General features: G+C 35.5%; 2 protein-coding genes across 3 annotated transcripts; one reads left to right on the forward strand and one right to left on the reverse strand.

The window, feature by feature from the left end:
• The first annotated feature begins 198 nt into the window (after positions 1-198).
• On the forward strand, positions 199-4954 carry LOC129568841 (ankyrin repeat domain-containing protein 27-like). 2 transcript variants are annotated; one of them, XM_055447166.1, is made up of 6 exons: positions 199-437; positions 604-1576; positions 1705-2052; positions 2322-2786; positions 2864-3055; positions 3154-4954. In XM_055447166.1, exons 1-6 carry the CDS (start codon positions 390-392, stop codon positions 4023-4025), a joined length of 2898 nt encoding a protein of 965 aa, XP_055303141.1. In that variant the 5' UTR covers positions 199-389; the 3' UTR covers positions 4026-4954. The 2 variants fall into 2 exon arrangements, with proteins under 2 accessions (XP_055303141.1, XP_055303143.1); XM_055447168.1 differs by having other exon boundaries at positions 311-399; positions 3154-4061.
• LOC129568842 (uncharacterized) lies at positions 4048-17909 on the reverse strand. The gene is made up of 2 exons (XM_055447169.1): positions 17539-17909; positions 4048-7790 (listed from the first exon to the last, which is right to left on the reverse strand). The coding sequence occupies exon 2, from the start codon at positions 7776-7778 to the stop codon at positions 6708-6710; it is 1071 nt and encodes a 356-aa protein (XP_055303144.1). The 5' UTR covers positions 7779-7790; positions 17539-17909; the 3' UTR covers positions 4048-6707.
• Positions 17910-20485: the final 2576 nt, after the last annotated feature.

Here is a 20485-nt window from a genome sequence, read left to right on the forward strand (position 1 = left end):
GGAGAATGAGTTAAAAGAGAATAAACCGAATTCAAAAGCCTCAAAGTGAATTTTATTCACATTTCACCTTGAATCCGTGTGTATAGCAGATTTCAAGTATTTGTTCCCTACGGATACTTTCACTAGATGGCGCTTGTTGATAGTATCATGTGATTGTCAAATGTCTATAATCAGCTGTGTGACATTTGTGACTTGAACAATGCACACGTACAGGGTACACACACACACACAATTCGACGACGAAATGAAAACAAAGTGTTTACTTTACCTATACACATCCATATCAATTGAAGTATTACGTCTCAATAGTGTTGATGTCTCTGTGGTGTAAGGAAGGTGTTTTATTTTCTTTTATCATTTGTCTAGTGCGTAGTTTTTTGTAGCATTGTATGAGCAGTGGTGAGTATTTGTTGTCATTCCAATGGGAAAACACACAAGTGCGTGTAATGTGTTGCAACGTAACGAGTAACAAATACAGATTTAATAATAATCGAAACGACTCGAAATATATCTCAGTATATTTGTTGCTTATCTCAAGAAAACACAATTGAAAAATTCCCAGTTCGCCCATTCATTTAATCCAAATTGTGTTATTTGTTTCAGTTGTTTATTGGTAGCTCAGCTGACTACATTCTTGCTAGAAGAAAAAAAAAAGCGATGGCATTTCAATCGTTGTACGACGAAGACTTATCCGATAATAAATTTTTTGCTAAATTGCAACGTGAACACAAAATTCTGATCGAAACGGCACCGCTTGAGAACTGGATAGTGTGTGTACCACGTTCGGCTGCAATAAAACCAGAAGATTTAAACGATACGGATTTTTTATTGGCACACATTTTGATACCGCACGATGAAATCCCGCAGCAATTCACAAATCTATTGGGTGCCGATGTGAAGCAATTCAATGGCAAACTGCATATTCGATCGATTGCATCGTCGATTCTGTTTGAAGAGATTTTCTATACAAAGGGATTGCTGAAGTATAAAGTATGGTGCATCGAATGGCCATTGTTGCCACGGGTCTCAATCAATGGCGAAGCACCCAATGGAATATGCATTGTACGTGGACTACAAGACGCTGTCACGTTAATTTGGAATGAAACCAATTCGAAGGCAGTGTTCCGGAAAATTGAGAGTATTTGCTGTAGTTTTATGAAGAACACCAATTGTATGGAACCATTGAATCACATGTCATGTGGCGCTGGCGATAAAAATACCGCCGATATTCTTAAACGAATCAAAAATTCCGTGGATATTCTTCTGAATCATTGCTTTAAAAAATTAATGTATCAACGTCGACTGTATGAGAAGTGTATGAATGACCCACATTTTAGGCGTGTTTTTAAAATTGCCCTTGAAACATATATCATCGATTTATTGTACCGATGGCTGTTTGACACTATCACCGTCATTTGTGCCGATGAAAATGAGAAATTCAATCGAACACTACGAAACTTGGCCGATGCATCGTTGAAAGACTTTAAAATTGACAGCACACACAGCAATATCATTAGTCGTGTGCGCATCGAACTCGTTAAAATGCCCGATCTAACGACACCCATTGAGAAAATTAGTAAGACAATTAATCACCATGTGCCACTTTTTATTTTTACTGTTTGACAATGTTTGAAACAATTTTTATTTTTTTTTTTAATTTTATCTCGACTTTTTTTTCCGTTTTTTTTTTACTTTTTGCGGTAGGTTGTTTACGACGTGCTCTTACATCTGCGTCGCAAAGTCGTCACACTGATATATCTGTCGACGACCTGATACCGATTCTTGTGTTTGTTATCATCAAGTCGGGACTCACACATTGGATAGCAACAATACAGTTTTTGAAGCATTTCATCTTTAACGAGTTCTCGGATGGGTCGGACAAGGGCGTCGACAGTTTTCTTATTACAACGCTCGAAGCGGCAATTACGTATATTCAATCGATCGATCTGAGAGAGTTTAAACAGGGTCCATTGATAGGTGATGGCAAATTGCAACGACGTTTTGCGAACAAAGACGATTTTATTGACTATTTATTTGAACGAATTAAAAATGGTAATTTTACGTCCTATGTCTATCTCGCTTTTCCTCTCGCTCTCATTTCTCCTTCTTCCTCTTATTCTTCTTTCCTTTTTTTATTGCAACATTTTTCTAGGCCAATCCCCCTTTATCGCTGTTGTTTTTCTCGTATTTTCTCTCTAATTATCATCTTTCCTCTATTTATTTGCGATAGATTTTATCTCTGTCTGCACCAGACGGAATGCCATTTTAATTACCTGTTTGTTTGGACTAAAAATTTTTTTTCTATTTCCGCCCCATTGCAGAAGACGAAGTGGAAATAATTAAACTACTAAAGACTGATAATGATTTGATTATTCATGCGGTTGAACGAGATAACGATGGAAAGAATGACGGAAATGGCAAGCATGCCAACGACGACGATACGATAAGAAAGCGTTCAAATGATGTTGACGATGGAATCGACGAGGGTGTTCATGACGAATTCGATGTGATGAGTAAGTTTCCCGAATGTCGTCTCAATTTGCAGAATACTCATGGCGTTGGTGCAATTCATGTGGCCACAATGCATGGCCTGGCCAAAATGTTGAATTGTCTGCTGGCACTCGGTGTAAATTTGCACATCAAAGATCAAAATAACTACACTGCATTGCACTATGCGGCTAGCAGAGGTCATCAGAATACATTGTTGTTGTTGTTACATGCCGGAGCTGAAATAAATGCACTGACAAATGATAAGAATACGGCCTTACATCTCAGTGCTTTGAATGGTAATTTGGAATATTTGTGGGACAATAAATCAGAAATTGGTTCGATCTAATGACCATTGATCGGTTTTATTTTCCAGGTCATATTAACTGTGTGAAAGCATTGCTTTACTATTCGGATCACATGAAAGCACGAATCGATCGGAATGCACAGAATAAATTCGGAGACACAGCCTTGCATCTCAGTGCAAAGTGGGGATTTTGTGAAATTATCGAAACACTCTTGGAATACGGAGTGAAGCCGGACGTCCGAAATCGAGCCGGTCATACAGGTATTTTTGTGCTAACTTTTTTGTACTTTTCTTTCTTCCAAGGTTTGAATACCCATCACTTAAATTGACCTCATTTTTTTCTTCATTAAATCCAATAGCACTTGAACTGGCGCACAATAGTCACATAGCGACCATGTTGCAGAATGCAATCGATGCAAATCAACAAGTTGAAGTGACCAGTGACTGGGAGGAACAGAGTACATGTTCCAGTCTATCATCGTCGACCACATCATTGAATCACGAAGTGTTCCGTGGATGTTTCTCGACCGGTCTAAATCATACCGTAGACACAGTCGACTCTGTTTCACTGCCGCAGAAAACCTACAACGATAAAATTGTCGCGGCAATTAAAAACAATGATACAAAACTTGCGTGTCACTTCCTTGGCATTGATATACCCAACGATGTGTCGCAAATTGTGTGCCATCCGTTGTGCGATTGCGATAAATGCAAACATATCACGGAGTATCTATCCCAAAAACAAAACAATGCATCACAAGCGATACGAACGTTTGACGGTGATATCAATGAATTGTCAACCGATCGGAGCATAACGCCCCTTCATGCAGCCGTTCAAATGAAAAACATTGATTTGGTGGAGAGAATTTTAGAAATTGGCGCAAAAGTGAGTGTAACAACGAAAGGGACACATCAAACTGCTATTCATCTCGCCATACTCACGAAATCGACCGACATTTTAAACCTACTCCTCAATCACCTGGGACCAATTGATAGCGGAAATGACCTTGATATTCAAGATTCAAACGGCGATACCGCACTCCATTTAGCCGTTCGCCTTAGCGATGCACATGCAATCGATGCACTACTCAAACATGAACCAAACATTCATATTCGTAATTCAGACCATAAAACAGCCCTAGAAATCGCCAAATCGTTGCTAAATCTTAATATTATACGACGATTAGAAGTCGCCGAAAGCAATGATCTACGGAATAGGACACCGAAATAAAGCGCAAGCAAATTGATAACGATTTTTTTTAAAGGACATGCACGTTTTTAATTACACTTTTATTTATGATTGAGTCACTTTGTTTTCGTTTTGTTGTTGTTGTTTTTGTTTTTGTTGCAGTAGACTGTTACACTTGTAGCGACCTTTCGCTAGGGTTGACATCGTTTTTTGTTTTGCTTATAAGATTGATAAAAAGAATTACTTTCTTTTTGCACCGAATATTTTGTTTACAAAATGTTTACTTGGACCATTGTTCCGTTGGGAAATGTGCTTTTACAGGCGCTTGACACCGAATTCGACATGATTTTATCATTTGTTTTGATTTTATTTTTGTACCAAGCTACGATGTGACATGATTTATTTTTGTTTACTTTTGATTAAACATATGACTCTTACTTTCGAATTGCCAGAGATTATGGAGCAGTGAATACAACTTTATTTGTCTTCTGTTTACGAAATTTGATCGTTCCATGGGGACATTTGTTTAAGGGATTTATTTATAGCCATTCGAACAATACACAATTGTGATATGGAACAAATGAACATTTTTTTACGAATCCATTTTTATCACTCATATAACTTTTGATATTGCAGTCCTATTGACTGCTTTCATTTATATTTTTGGTCTAGCGATCAGCGCTGCACAAAACGTTTCTAATGGTTTTTAATTAAGATTACTAAATTTCAATCGATTTTTTTCATTGTAAGTCAAAAATTCAATTAAGATTCAAGTCAAAAATTTAATGTGAGCTCAAATTGTATTGAACATAAATATTCAATGGCTTCATACCAAAATTTTTTGAGGTTCAATATATGCAATTTTTTTCATCACTATTTTACTTCTGAATAATCCGTTTTAAGAAGAGAGAATAATCATTTTTGCACAAAATTCCAAATTAAATTGGCCAATTTGATGTTAATTACAGTAATTTGTGTCTGATTTATTATAATTGTATTCATAATTTCATTTATTATCACATGTTCCCAATTTGTGTGCTATAAATAGCATCCATTCTGGTTACATAGAGCCAATGTGTGTGTGGTTTTGGGATTTTAAACGTAGCTCCAGTTTCCACATGAGATTTATCAAGAAGTTTTGACTCAGCAAGTCTGACTTTTTTGAACTATGCGTATCACGAAAGTTATTCATGCAATTGCACAATATCACTCATTCAATTTTTTAAATGTTAATTTCATTTTAATTAATTCGACAAAAAAACCTACAAATTGCACATTTTTTGACTAATCTTTATTTTACCAGCTCACCTGGGTCTCTCTCTCATGAGAATGCATTGCAATTTTGCATGCAATAAAAATTATTCATTTTTTTCATTACACATTCCTTCTTTCTACATGAATGTTTTAAATGGAAGAAAGTGAAAGATTCATTAAGAATTCAAAATAGTTCATTGGAAATTTCATGAAGAAAAAAAATTGATATTCTAACTTTTCATACCATTGCTTATTTTGACTCAATTTTTTTAAAAATTGTCTAAAGACAAAAAACTGAATTATTTTTTTTTTACCATTTTTTTAAAATATTGAACTAAAATTAGAAATTGATTTTGACTCAGAAAAAAACCATTTCTTGACACTATTTAATATGATTATTATTTGATTTATTTATTTCGGTTAATTTACATTTTGATTGAACATTTTTTTTTTATTTTTAGTATTTCAGAATAAATAGTCCATTCATTGTTAAGCGACCTGTTGAGCACATTTTTCCCTATGACATACACATGAAATTTACAACTGGCTTTGTGGGAAAAGCACGATAATTTGTTTGGGTAGAATATGCATTGTTTTTTAAACTGCTATTTGGCTTAATTTGGCTGAAGTAGAAATTCTGTATTATTCATTTTTTGTACGAGACAATTTAAATACCTTTTAGGCTAAAATATTTCATTTTCAATTGTGGAACCACACTATGGGTGGACAGGTGAACACTGATTTGTTTTTGAATTTCAAAAGATGCAAAAAAAAAACAATTGAAATCAAGCTTGAAGTAAATTACTCATGTATTTTATAGAGCTTGAAGTGGTCCGTGGTTGCAAACAAAAATCGCCTTGAAGAAATAAGCTTATCATTTCTCATCAAACATGTGAACAAAACTAAAGAAAAGAAAACAAGAAAAATTGATAAAAAAAATTAGAAAAATGAAAAAAAATCCAAGTAAAAGAATTCAAATAAAAATTCGAAACTATTTTTAAAAAATCGTAAGAATAATTTGAAAGAATACTTTAAATTTTTTATTTGTTCTTATGAGACCAAAATCAAGTCCATCAAATCGGATATCCAATTAAAAAACGATGAAAAAAACGTAAAATAAAATAAAAAACGATAGGAAATAGAAAAGAAATCGAACAGTCATAATTGAATTTACTCACGAAATGAATAGAATGATATAAAAAATAAACACAAAATCACAAAGCCCAACACAAAAAAAAAATTCGCTTGAATCAACCTAATCGTTTCGTATAAAAATGAGTTTAATTTCGAAATAACTAAGAGCTATTTAGAACAAAACTTATCAATTAAAAAATAATTCGACACATACAATTAACAAAGCGCTAAAATATTAATGTTCTTACAGCTAAACGTTCTACACATCGATTGATTTAAAATCACGTCTTACTAATAAAAACACAAATTCAATTTATTCCATGCATTTTGTTTGTTTTATTTGCGTTTAAAATGTTTCCTCTCCGGTGGTCCATCGGGGTCTTGATCGACAATGACAACATCGTCGGAGAAGTTGGAAATTTGTTCATGATCTTTAACATCAATATCGGAGCTGGATTTGCTTTCGCTTTCCTCCGAATGTCTGTCATCAGGATTGTGTGTTAGCGAGGTGTAAATTCGTGGTAAATTCTGCAGAACGTAATTAGTGTTCTTCGATTTGTCGTCAATTTCTGTGAAATTATTGTTCGCAAAATCGATGGAATTTGGTTTGGTTCCAATCGATGATAAATTCAATGCCAATGGGCTTTTGTCACGCCTCGGCGGTACACTGAATGCTGAGCCATGACGAGCTTTGCTAATGTTATTATTTTCACTTGTCAGTGAATTAATCTCAGCTGATGGTGAGCTATTCTCTTTTTTTCTATCGTAAAGTTGCCCCGAAACGCGTAAATCGATGAAAAAGTGCAGTGGATCGATGCCATAAGGTGGATAAAGCGGTGGATACCAAATGGGTGGAATTTGTGGCATCACCAAATCAGATGGCGGCAATGAAGCTGCCGATGGTTCATTTACAGTGGTCTCTCCCGTCGGATACGATGTTAATTTTGAGTCAGTGGGTTCATTGCTTGATGCAATACTCACTTCTGGTGCAGCCGATTTATCACTTTCTTTAGGACTTTTCAAATGTGGATTGAATGCACTCGGAAATGGAATGGCCTGATGCTTTGTTGTTAGTTCTAACGGCTTTTCACCAGTAGGTTCCTTTGAAAGTGACTCGTTTTCAAAGCGATTTGGTGGCGTCCAAAGACGTTTCCGTGGCCGTCGCATCGGATTTTGTAGTCCTCGAGCACCTTCGGCAGCCTTCGATTGCACAAGCGAACGTAGCATTTCACTGAAGAAAAAGTTTGGTGGTCCAATCGGTGGAGGGGAATATAGGTAGGATGGGGTTGCAGCCAAAAACCGTTGCACCAAATCGACATTTCGAATCTCATGCGGATTCAGACGCTGTTTGGGCTGATTCAAGGGTGGCGCTGGTGGCGGCGGTAATGTTGCTGATTCCTCAGTCATTTTTTTTTTGGGCTAGAAGAAGAAAACAAGAAGGAAAAGAAAGAGAAGGAGAAAAAAAGGTTTTTGAGAATGGTTTTCTATTGGAAAATGAAATTGTTCATGATTTTTTCTTCAGTTTTAACATTTTTGATGTTTTTTCAACAATTTTTAGATAGAAAATGCATTCCTTAATGGCAAATCATTTCTAAAATGGGGAGAAAAGCGATTGAAGGCGATAAAAACACATCATTTGCTAAATAAATCAATAAAAATTGAAGGACTGTACAACCCCAAAAAAGCAAAAAAATTAACAAGAAAATGTAAAAATCGAAAGTATATTCCCGATGAAGTCCTTTTTTTACTCTTGATTCTTGATTAAAACCTTCTAAATTCCTTAAACTGACGTAAAACCTGTGAGAATATCTCAAAAAACGCCAAATTCTCTCTAAAACCTGCATCGTCTCCATCATTTTCCCTTCCCAACGAAAAACGTGTCTGTTTATCTCAAAACCCTTAAAAAAAACTCCAAACAAAATCTCAAAGACAAAAGCAGTCATCAACTGGGCGAATCATAATGAATTTGCTTGGTGAAATAAACAAACAGATTTTCGTTTAGTCAGTAGAGACTCGTTATTCGTAGCATCGACATGTGGATTTGGCGCGCGTGCACACAAAAAGAACTCTAAACAATGGCATTGTCTGTGCGACGGTATCAGTGGCTCAAACGACTAAAATTACACAAAAGATGCAGATAAAAACTCTATCACTCGTTGCAGTTTTTTTGTGTGTGTGTTGCATCAAACAAAGCAAAGCCCGTTTACCATTGTGGTCGTCATTTGTTTGTAGAAAATATTATTATACAGTTTTTTTCCCCTATCATAATGAATGCGAGAGCCGCAAAGCCGTCATGGACAATATGCATATTATTAAGCGTATCAGAATTTCTCTCTCTCTCTCTCTCTCTCTCTCTCTCTCTCTCTCTCTCTTTCTCTCTGTCTCTCTCTCTCTCTCTCTTTCTCTCTGTCCGTGTCCATTTTATATTTCACCAGTTCTGTGCATAGCGACGCATTGTCCCAATGAATCAAACTTTTCCCAGTTTCAACAAAAACCGTCACACAAAAATATGAACCGGGTGAGATGGAATTCTTTTTTTTTCTCCGACTGACGGAAAAGTGACAATACAATTCCGAGCATTTAAAATGTTCCAATGATGAAGCTGCCAACAATATATACGCTACTAGTCACACACCGATGTTGCTGCTTTCTGTACTCATTATCACAGCGCCAAACATGAGCAAACACTTCCGTCAACTTCGCCAATGCAACAATAATAAAGGAAAAGTTTTTAATTTCATTCAGTTTTGTTGTGTGCATTGGGAGAGAGACAGCGATAGAGAGTTTTTCGGTCTCTCATTTCGCACTGAATCCAAACCCACTGAGTCGCTCTGAATGGTATGGGTACGCTCGCAGCCTTGAGCACAAGGGAGTGAGGGATGGTTCTGATATTTACACATTTATCGCTGTTTCGACAAACTTTACGACCGTGTGTCTCGATTTGAAATTTAACTTTTTTGTTCGATTTTTGCTCGAAAAAGGAATCTGATGAGCAGTTTTTAAGTCGAAATCAAGGTTTTTTTGGGTACGAAAAAAATTTAATCTGTGAAATGGAATGTCATGGTTTGGTAGATGACTTTAAGGTGAAAATATATGAAATTCTTGGATTTTTTTCTTGAAAAAGAGACAATTTCAAGATTTTTCAACAGAAAAAAACCTAAAATTTTCTGACCTTTTGAATTTTTGACTAAAGAAAAGCTCGAATAGAATTAAATTCGAAGATTATTTTAAAATATTCCATTTTGTACTTTTTCTCGCATCATTTTTAGTGTGACTGCGTTTAATTTCCGCTTCAATTTTCAAAAAACCTAACCAAAAGTTGCTCTCTTTATCCTTCTCCCATGGCGGTTCGCTCCAGAAATCGCATTCCATCAAAAGACTTCATGAAATGCGTTCATTTCGTGCAACGGATGGCAATTATTTCAGCTTCCTATTCTCGTTAGCGTTTGTCAACCATGAATTCGGATCGCACTGTGTCGAACCCTTTCTTTTTTCTTTCTCTCTCTCTCTCTCTCTCTCTCTCTCTCTCTCTGTGTGTGTGTGTGTGTTTGTGATGGCTGTAAAATGTAAAAAGAACGACGGTTTTCTTGTGGTTTTGTGGTCTTTTGTTTGTGTTTTTCCGTATTATCCCTTCGCGCTCACTCGCTAACTCACTTTCTCACTCACTCGCTCATTCATTCACTCACTCACTCGCTTGCTCGACATGGTGTTTATTTTGCGTAATTAATAATTTTATCATCTCGTTCCGAGCGAAGCGACAATTAAAGAAGAGAAATGGAATATGCGTTTTTTATGCCAGTGAAAAACCAACAAAGACAATAAATCCGTTGGAAAAAACGATGTTGGCAACGGGAGTATTGACGTCGACAGCTCGAAATCCGATAAATCTCGTCTGAAACGAAGAAGATTTGTGGGCGAAGACACATTTTAATTAGCAATAAAATCCACTCTTTTTTTTCTTATCAAAAATCATCCGAAGACTTGCAGGCAAAGACTCTTCGTGAAGAAATTGGGAAAGGGGAAACAGATTGTAAAATAAACAAAGAACGACAGATTAAATGTTGTCTTTCTTCGAGGAAGATTTTGACTCTGAAAATTGGGGTTTGAGGTGATGTGTAATAAAATATGATTTCCTTCGAAATCATCGGATCATTGTCATTTATTTCGAATGAAATCAACAAATTGCCCACACACTTGCCGTTCGAATTCAATTTATTTGACTTTGGTTTACATTAGATAAACATTGTGCCGTCACAAATGAAATATTAGATCGCTTTTGGATCCACCTTTTTGCCTTCATTTCGGACGTATGAATTTCAAAACTCACAAGATGTTGCTCTATTTCGACTTATTTGTTTAGCTTCGGCATTTCAACATGGTTAAACATTCATTTTCCGTATTTAAACAAGACGCGCTTCGCCCACTGGGACCCAGCATTGAAGCGCTTCGAAACAAAAGAAAAGACGAAGAATAGCAGAAGAATTCATGCCGAGCAAAATATCTAGAGCCGTGGCAAACGTTATCAATGGTTTTAAATGCATTGTGATTCAGTTTGGATGTGTAATTGATAGGACCGAGTGTCAAGGGAGGAAGGAAATTTGAAGCAATAGAGAAGCGAAAAAGGGGGTTATTGTTGAGACAGAGAAAATTTTCGTAATACATTTTTGTTCATAAATGAAAGAACATTTTTCCATGACTTTAAATTGAAAATTTTCAATGAAACATAACATTTGTTCAAGATAGAAATTTTTTTTGAAAGAAAAATAATTTTTTCCGAAGGAGGTTTTTTACAGTGAAAAAAAATCATTTTTCTTCTAAAACATACCTTTCCCAAGTTCAAAAAATAAAACATTTCTACACACTACACGGCACTCCTTTTTATAGACACAAAAATACAAAACACACATTTTGAAAACATCGCCCAAATTTGACAGAAAATGTCTGCAAAAATACTTTCAAAAATGAATTCACCCAGTTTATCCTCCAAATTCTCCGTTTTTGTTCCTTCATTGAAAATATTTCAACCCTCCCGAATCACCTCCTCAAAAAGGCTTGCAAAAAAAATTCCTAACAAGTGCTTTTTGTCTCTGTTAAAACCAACCATCCAACTCCTTCATATCGTCCAGTGTACAAAAACGGTCTGTTTCTTAAACAAAAGAAAGATGTTCATTGTCTTATGCAAACTATTATCTACGTTAGTCTCCGTTAGTTGAATGTAGTGCAACAACACTCATTCAAAACATCGTATTTCGTTCAACGTACTGTGTAATTGTGTATGGCACTAGGGCAGCTCAAGCAGATAGAGAAATGAATAGGTCTTGAGTCTTGACAAATGAATATTTCAACCGAGATCCGTGGTTCCTACTGTGTTACACTTAGAGTTGTGAGTGTTTTTTTTTCAAATTTAGAAAAAAAAACAATTCTTTCAATTTCAAGTTGAAGTCTTCAAATTTCGCCTTCGGAAAGAATCGATCCATGTTTCAATTATTTTGCTTTTCTATTTTCATTTATTGTGCAAAGAAATATCGGATTTTTTCATTTAACTTTTCTAAGACCTTCATATGGGCCTCCGTGCTCATCATATGGCATAAGAGAATTTCTCAAAAAGTCGAGCGTAGAAGTATTTCTAAGACAAATATGTTTGGAAGTATACAAATCTCGCTTGTAATTGTACGCAATACATTTTTACTGCGAATGATTTCCATCTTAAGCACCTGAACCACTTTGGTGTGTCTTGTAGTGTATTTTTATGTGTTTTCTAATCCAAAGCATATTTCAAATGTGAGAATTCGATGAGCCCATCAATGTTGCCACGAGTCACACATAAATCTCACTGGCATTCCCGTACTGCTAATTTCCAGTAAAAATCAACATCATTTTTTTTAAATCACAAGCGATTTAAAAATAAACTAAAATGCCGTCAGCGGGGGAAAAAAAAATCGAGATGAATTATGATAAAAGCGTTGAGTGATTAAAATGATGTGGAAAAAACCACCACGTTGTCATGTCAAATGACATCAATCTTCCGGTGGTGCTTCATTTCGGAATTGGCTGTATGTTATGTGTCGCTAAGTCAATCATACATATATGAACAATGAAAGAAAAAAGAATGTCCTGAACATGTTACCCGCCACTGGTTGTTCGTTACATCGCGATTTGTAATCAAATTAAAGTGTGTTTTGTGTGGGAATGGTGACAATCGTTCGTTTGACAAGCGAACAACAAATCCGAATTTTCAATTCGTCCCCTCTTGCACCGCGCGCAATCCGTTACACATCACATGCGATAATTGTTTAAGTGCGTAAATTCCCTTGAGCGATACATACGCTGTATGTACGAATCGTACACACCAACAGAGTGCCGAGGAATAATAGACGAATGAATGGTATATCGCTGCTGCTGCTGTCGCTGTCGCTGTCGTCGCACACAAACAAGTATCAACCACATTCGCATTGTTTAATTGCATTAGATGGCTTTTTGATGGGATACTTTGCATACGAATCGAACAATGCCGAAAAAACAAATGAAAAGTACTTTTTCAAACTCGAATTATTATGTTCGAGCGAAACAGTTGCGTTTTGCGATTCCATGCGCGCAACAAGAACAATGGGAAACTTTTTTTTCTCGGAACGCGCGCGAGAGAAGTTTGTTGGTTTCATTTTTCGGGGAAATCTTCATGATGATTTTTCATGATGCCGAGCGAGTTTTTATGACATTTTTATAGCTCGGAGCATATTTTAAGCACTTTATTTCGAATGAAGCCCATGTTTGAAATGAACTTGTTCCGACAGCATGTGTGCTGTTGAGTGGCTGCCGTGTTTGGCCGCGCATTATTTGCATACTCCGTATTTTGTGCAATTCATCATCGGACAACTGTCACTCAAACGATTTAAATTCGATTACCATACCGCCCCATCCCCATAGGCGATTTTTTTTTTCAATTTGATAGACGGCTCGTGACTTTTTTTGACCGAAGCCTGGGTAATTACCAATATTAAATATGCGTATGTAGTTGATGATTTTATCAACACGGTGATATTGACATTCAAATATTGGTTTTTGAAAAAATTTCAAACATTTTTTTCCAGTTTGTCTTTTCAAATGGTTTTGGATTCAAAGTGACCAATTTGTTGCTCGTTTTAATCATATTGACTATTTGACTATTTAGCCTAATTTACAGAAAAAATTATTTGATATTCCTCACAATATTTTTGCATGCAAAAGAATGGACCGGCAATTGTTTTGCATGCAAAATGAAATTGTGAGGAATACTGCATAATTTTTTCGCCTAGCCGGATTAGGTACCCAAAAATCAATGCACATTTTTTTTTCGCCTAACGAACTGTAAATAAAGCTTTTCGGACAACATTCATATTATATTTTCGAAATAAATTTTTATAATTCAACATTTTTTCGTTTTTGCATTCATTTCATTTCTGCGCACACATCAACCGAGGTCAATCTTTTCAATCAAAAGTAATAGTTTGATAGAAAGTAATTGTAAAAGTAATTTTTGACCGAAAATTACATCCAAAATGTAGTTTTCTGTCAATACCTCTATAATTACCAGTGAGTGTATTTTCGTTGTTCAGCAGGCCTGAGCTCAGCTGAATTTGGTGACTCAGTCACCGGAAGCGCCGTTCTAACGCACTTACGGTTAAAAATGTCTCCATTATTAGCTCAGATCCATCTTAGAATAATTTATAAACAATGTGGATCTTTGCTATCAATGAAAATTTTGCACAGTGAATGAGCCAGAATGTCCGAGTCAACAATATCAGCTTAGCTCAGGTCTGCAGAGCAATCATAGTAATCAGTAGCAAATATACACTCTCTGGTAATTACATTTCAATTTACTTTTTCTTCAACGAAAATGACAAATTGACTAAATATAGAAAATAACTCGAAAGAGTGAAAAATAATAATTGAAAAAAGTGATTTGCTCTCGATTTTTTGGTATTTTTCTAAGTAGAATACATTGAAAATTTAAAATTGTAACAAATTATTCTGGAAAAAATATTTCAAGTATATTTGATCAACGAACCAAAAACTTAAAACAGGGAAAAATCTCGAAATTTCACAACTAAAAAAACAATTCATAGAATTGAAAGCATAAAAATGCCATTTCCATTCAAAAAAAAACTTCAATGTGTCGAAAAATTAAATCAAGTCCATACGAGTCTCAAGTTGCGACTCGCAACTGACGAATGCATTCTACAACAGCAAACTATTGAAATTGGTGCCAAAAAACATTTTTGTTCAGATAAACAGCAAGGGAGAACTTGTTGAATAAATTAAAAATTAACATTCGCTTGTCATTTTTCCATCAACTTTCCACAATCCACATATATGAGCGGTTCGCTCATTGAGCGAATATACGCTGTGTTCACTTTCCTGTGGATCAAATTAATGGGATAACACGGCACAAACAATAACAATGACGAGCAATGCTCGTCGAGCATTCATTAGCATTGAGTCTGTGCATTTAGAAATGTGTCATAGAATATGTGCGGCGAATGGTGTGATTTTTAATACATTTTTCGGCTATTTTACATATTTTGCAGTTTGTATAAACTAGAAGTGATGCTTCCATTCACACTGAACGATTGTGCGTCTGTCATGTACACCGACACCTCGATCCAATGAAGAATTTTAAAAATTTCAATGGGCACACCATTGTTCAAAACTCCTGACATGAAACGGGCTACACCATTCGCATACTTTTAGCCACTCACTTTTGTTTTTCGCTCGCCACTTTTTCACATTTTGTCATTTGAATTGCAAATTAGTTGTGAAGTGAGAATTTTGGATTGTGTTTTAATTTGAAATTTGTTTACAAATTGAAAAAAAAACACGACTCCCGCAGTAAAGTTGGGATAGAGAAGTAAAAGACCGGGTTTTTGTCAATTTACAACGAAACAGCTGAAAATTACAACGACACAATTCCAAAATGTTGTGTAACGGAAGTTTTGATTCACAATTTGATTTTTGTGGCAATTTCTTTCTTTCTCGTGTCCCTTTTTTTCTCTCAAAAAGGGAATCGAGTCAGAGTTTTCATTTTAGTTAACCATATTTGCTTGAGGATTCATACATCCATTGAAAATGGAAAAAAATGATCAAAATCATTAAAACCGACTTAAAGCATCGAATTGAATCTGCATCATGTCTTCACCAACTCTCGAATTGTGATTCCGATGAAATTGCCCACGAAGTGGAATAATGTTTTGCCATGCAGAATTCACACACCTCTTCAGGTCTATTGATTCAAACTGCTCAAAATTGAGCAATATTTGCTCTATCACAGCACCGCTTTATTTCGCAGAAGATAAACACCAAGTCAAAATGAACAAAAAATCCATCGAAATCAAGGCAATAAACGTGAAAACGGTGCATTCAATCGATTTAAACTTTTCAATTTGTCGCTGCCGCTTAATCCGAGCGCCTTTCAAACGGTGGCAGACGTGCGCTTTTGTTTGTCTTTAATATTTTCTCTTTTTGGCTGTTTCTTTTGGTGTGTCGTCATTTTTATTGCATGCTTATGTTTTCACAGCGGATTTCCGTCTTTTCAACTGGCAAAAAAAAGGAGAGCGCTGGATGTGGTAAATCCACGTCCATTTGACATGGTGGCTTTCCTCCACTTTTTTGCACACTTTCAAAATGCTTTCAAGGCATTCGAATCTGCTCACGATGAAAGATGCATTCGCCTTCTTCGCGATACTTTTTTTTTAATTATTTCGAAACATATTTTTCTTTCAACGAATAAAATAGCGAGAAATAAGTATCTGGAAAAGTAAGCGAAGAAAAGGGTGAGTCACAGACTCTTTTACATTTACTTTGTCATCCGTTTCGTTGAGTTTTGCACAAGTTTTTGTGCAGCAGACATCCGAACGGAAATACAAACGGAATATTGAAAAGTTTCTGCATAAAACTTACACGACATCACTTGTACACTTTCATCGATCTGCCAAACAGTTCCAACTCGTCTTGTTTATTTATTAACAGTTTTATTTGTTCTTCGATTTACTTCGTCAGTTTTGCATTATTACGCTGCTTCGCAATTAAATGCGCAAACATGAAGGGTGAGTAATCAGGGAGCTAGTTGGAAAAATGATGAATTCGCACGACAAGTTTTCGAAATGACATGCAAACATTTTTAATAAATATGAAGTTTTCTCGTGAAGAATTCATCATTGCGAAGAATGATTTTTTTTTTTGGGCATCCAGAATTTTCTTTAGTAGAGTATTTCAACTGATTTGTTTGCCTTTGTAGTTGAGGATTTATTCTCCAATATTTTATTCAAATAAAGAGCAAAGCAAAATGCCAAAATAAAATCTTAGTGAATTCTGAAAATTCATATCATTAACTTTTGAACTTTTGAGTTATTTTCAATATTTCATAGATTTGAAATATTCCACCCAACATTTAATTCTTAGTATCCAATTCACGAGAAATAACTCACAAAAATACTCCAAATAAAATCAGTGTTCAGCATGTTGATTGCCATCAGTGAAAAACTAACAATATTTTTGTCATTTGGTCAAGAAACGGATTTTTTTATTCACAGAATAGGTAAAATCCATATAAAATCGAAGTTGATCAAGTATTTCAATATTGAATCGATTACATCGATATTGGCAATTTTCCTTCCCAATTGAATTTTTTTTCTTAATTTTAACTCTAAAAATGGTAAAATCATCATATTTGTTCAGAAATGAAAATGAAAAGTGGTCAATTTGTAGAACAAAAGTAACAAAAGAAATCTTTTTTAGATAAGATCAATTGATAGGCTAAAGAAGATTTGGAACTTAAAATAGAAGTGTTCCATTGAATGAATAAAAACGACGTTGACAATTGGGATGAAGTCAACATGATAGGTGTACAGATCGAAAGAAATTTCTTAAGCCATTTAGCTTTTAATTAGAATCGAAAACAGAGTAATCGAGAACAAAAATAACTGATGTAGAAAAGAAATAGTTACAACGAAGCGGTAAAAATTGGAAAAAAATTAATTTAAAATAAACAGTTTATGAAATGAACATTCGAAATGAAAATAGAGCAATCAAAATGAAAGAAAGCAAAGAAGACGAAGAGAGTGTCTAAAAATCAATTAAAAAAAATTCACATCAAAATTGATAAAACGATGCAATTTTGATGAAAATTACTCACTTTTTTGTGATGCTCCGATAAATCTCTCAACTTTTGGGTGCGATTAAGATCCTTATATTCTCGTTGTATTTAAATTTCTTGTAAAAATTTCCGAATTGCTTCCATAGAATCAACGGTAAAAATCACTCACTTTTAAGCTAAATGTTTCAGCTTCTCCCATCAAAAAAACGTTAAACTCATCAATATTTTCTCCCAGAAATCGTTTTAAATGCTTCATTCAAAACTTGCTTTCCGAAATTTATTTTAATCGAAAAAAGCAAACTCAATCACAAACTTCGGTGCAAAAATCCCTCTTGAAAAGAAGTTAAAATTCTCTCTGTTGCTTGATAGTATGAAATGTGTTCCGGTCGTAGTCAGTGCTGCGGATCAAATGAAATGGTATGCAAACGAGCCAAAGTATTTTGCCTGTGTGATTTTTCGTGCATGAGCGCGGTGTGTCTTTGCGGGGTTGTTTCTGTGTGTATGCGATTTGTTGTTGGTGCTGTTGCGTTCGCAGTGCATATTAGAGTATATCATCGTCATCGTGATTGCTGTTTGCAAAGTGGCGTTTGGATTGTCGTGCGCGCGCGCGCGCTCACATCTAGGCAACATCACTAAAATCGGGTGATTTAAATTGTTGAATTGCCCCTTGAGTAAGAAGGTAGTGCTGCGTATATATACATTGAATGTAAAAGTGGCGTTGACGAGTGCACACTGCACATTCGCAATACAATACGTACACATGTCTCTCACGTTCGTTCGCGTCGAGCTGTTCATCGAGCTCATTCATTCGTTCGTTAGCGGATTGTATCATTTTCAAAATTGAAATGTAACTGTTACAGTTGTGAGTGTGAGTGTCGGTTTTTTTTTTTATCATCTCTTCGCTTTCGGTGCTGTCTCGACGACGCTTCATGACAAGTGTGAATAGACGCAACGGTGTATCCTTTTTTATTGTGCCTTCCATTTGGTGATGAAGTGATACATAAACCGCATACGGATTTTCTAGCGAACAATACAAAATGCCACCGCAAACCGGTCGCTGGCAAAAAGAGAAAGAGAAGGGTGACGATGTTTACTTTTATTGTCGCATTTTATCCCCTCATACCCAAATGCGTGTGTGTGTTTCTTTCGTCACAGATTTTTATACCACTTGAAATTTCAACTAATGCGAACAAATCGCTTAATATTTTCTTTTAATAAAAGGGCCTCGAAGAAAGTGCTTTTTTTTATAATGCCAGTTTTAAGGCTGTGGACTGTGAACAAGGCAATATATACATGGATTTTTCGGTGTGGTCAGGATCGAATGACAATGTCGAGAAAACCGAATGCTGAGAAAAGGCGGAGTTTTCTTCAACATAAATCATCTTATGGTGAACGAAGGATTTCGTTTTCTTTTCAATTTATTTAAACACACATTCATCACCCGGTTTTCAATAATATTTCATCGTGCTTCGATATTTCTTTCGCAGATTTAGTTTTTTCCTCGATTTTATTGTCCTTTTCTTATCTTTTATCAACATTTTTCCCAAACTTGACTTGTCTTTACTCCATCTTTTCACAAGTTTGATCATATTTTTACCGATTTTTTTCTTTTTTTTACGCCGAATTTGTTCAAAAAAAGATGATTTTGTGGCATTTTCCTGAATCTTTTCTTTGATTTTTTCCATTTTTCTCCCATTTTTTTTGGCTTATTTTCCTTTTTCCTCGTCTTTCGTTGTTTTTCCTCGTCATTCCTTGTTTTTCTTCGCTTATTCCAAATCTTGCTTGTCTCTCAATATTCAAGGTTTTCTTCTAAAAAATCTCAACCTCTGCAAATTCCATTCTTCACCCAAAATTTCTTGGAAGAATCTTCAATTCACTTTGACGAATTTCTTCAAAAACTAATTTATCTGTTCGTGACTGAATTCATGCATAAAAGCCACTTGAATTTGTCACGGAAGTGATATGAATATTATGTGAGTGGATTTCGGCGAATCCATTAAAGAGTTTCAAATCTGCCATATGTATCTGAATTTTGCAATAAAGTTGAAATGATGTGCGTCATTGTTCGTCAAAATGTATGAAAGAAATCGTCAAGGAGTTTGAAATGTGAAATGAGACAGGAAAAATGCGGGTTTTATAAAGTCGAGCTGCGTTTCATATGTGATCCATGTTTGTTATCTGTAGTCAAATTCAATTGGGATATTTGTTTGTTTTTCATTTTTCCTCGTTAGCAAATTCAATTTCGACTTTTCTCCGAAAGACACACACAAGCAGCGACAGTATCAATGGCAACGATACCACTGCAATTGCTCACAATCCTCCGGAGTACCGATGTGGGAAGAGTCGCAGTAAACATATTGTTTGCATTTAAGTGGATTTTTTGTTTACCCACAAAAAAAGCGTAACAATTGGATAAAATGTTACGTCTCTTAACACACTTTTCACGTTTTTATCTATTTTTCACTCGGAATTCCTTGCTATCCCGATAACAAAGACACGTCACGCTCTCTCTCTCTATCTCTCTCTTTCTTTCTTCCACGAGAGAGCGAGAGATAGAAAGAAAGGGAGAGAGTGAAAACATACAAAGATGGTGCAGAGAGAGCGAGAGAAAGAGGAAAAACACACACACACACACACACACCACTTGAATGTATGTTCAATTGTAACATTTTCTCGACAACAACTCAAGTGTTACATTCGTCAAATATCATTTGCGAGCAGCGACTCCCGTCGTTGCATCCGATTTTTGCATCTTGTCACAAGAACACCACGACACATGTGCTACTAACACTTTTAACGTGTACGATGCAGCACCTCTTTTATTTTTCTCTTGTTGCAACGCTATGAAAAGACTCGACTTTTAAAAATTGAATCGCTGCATTGTCATTAAACACTTGCACACTATGGTTCTTTTTCTCAGGCACTCAATGCGATTTTCCAACTCGTTGCATTCCCATTCGACAAGTCGAACCAATCAACTGATTTG

The sequence above is a fragment of the Sitodiplosis mosellana genome, unplaced genomic scaffold, assembly GCF_009176505.1.
Source record: "Sitodiplosis mosellana isolate CC-2019 unplaced genomic scaffold, AAFC_SMos_1.0 Smas_scaffold_23, whole genome shotgun sequence".
NCBI classification, from domain to species: domain Eukaryota; kingdom Metazoa; phylum Arthropoda; class Insecta; order Diptera; family Cecidomyiidae; genus Sitodiplosis; species Sitodiplosis mosellana.

Bases quoted from the DNA above. Each gene is read 5' to 3' on its own strand.
- LOC129568842 (XM_055447169.1), bottom strand. From the start codon at position 7,778: ATGACTGAGGAATCAGCAACATTACCGCCGCCACCAGCGCCACCCTTG.
- LOC129568841 (XM_055447166.1), top strand. From the start codon at position 390: ATGAGCAGTGGTGAGTATTTGTTGTCATTCCAATGGGAAAACACACAA. The intron at 1,577-1,704 runs GTAAGACAATTA...TTTTTGCGGTAG, and splicing joins GACACCCATTGAGAAAATTA to GTTGTTTACGACGTGCTCTT. The intron at 2,787-2,863 runs GTAATTTGGAAT...TTTATTTTCCAG, and splicing joins ACATCTCAGTGCTTTGAATG to GTCATATTAACTGTGTGAAA.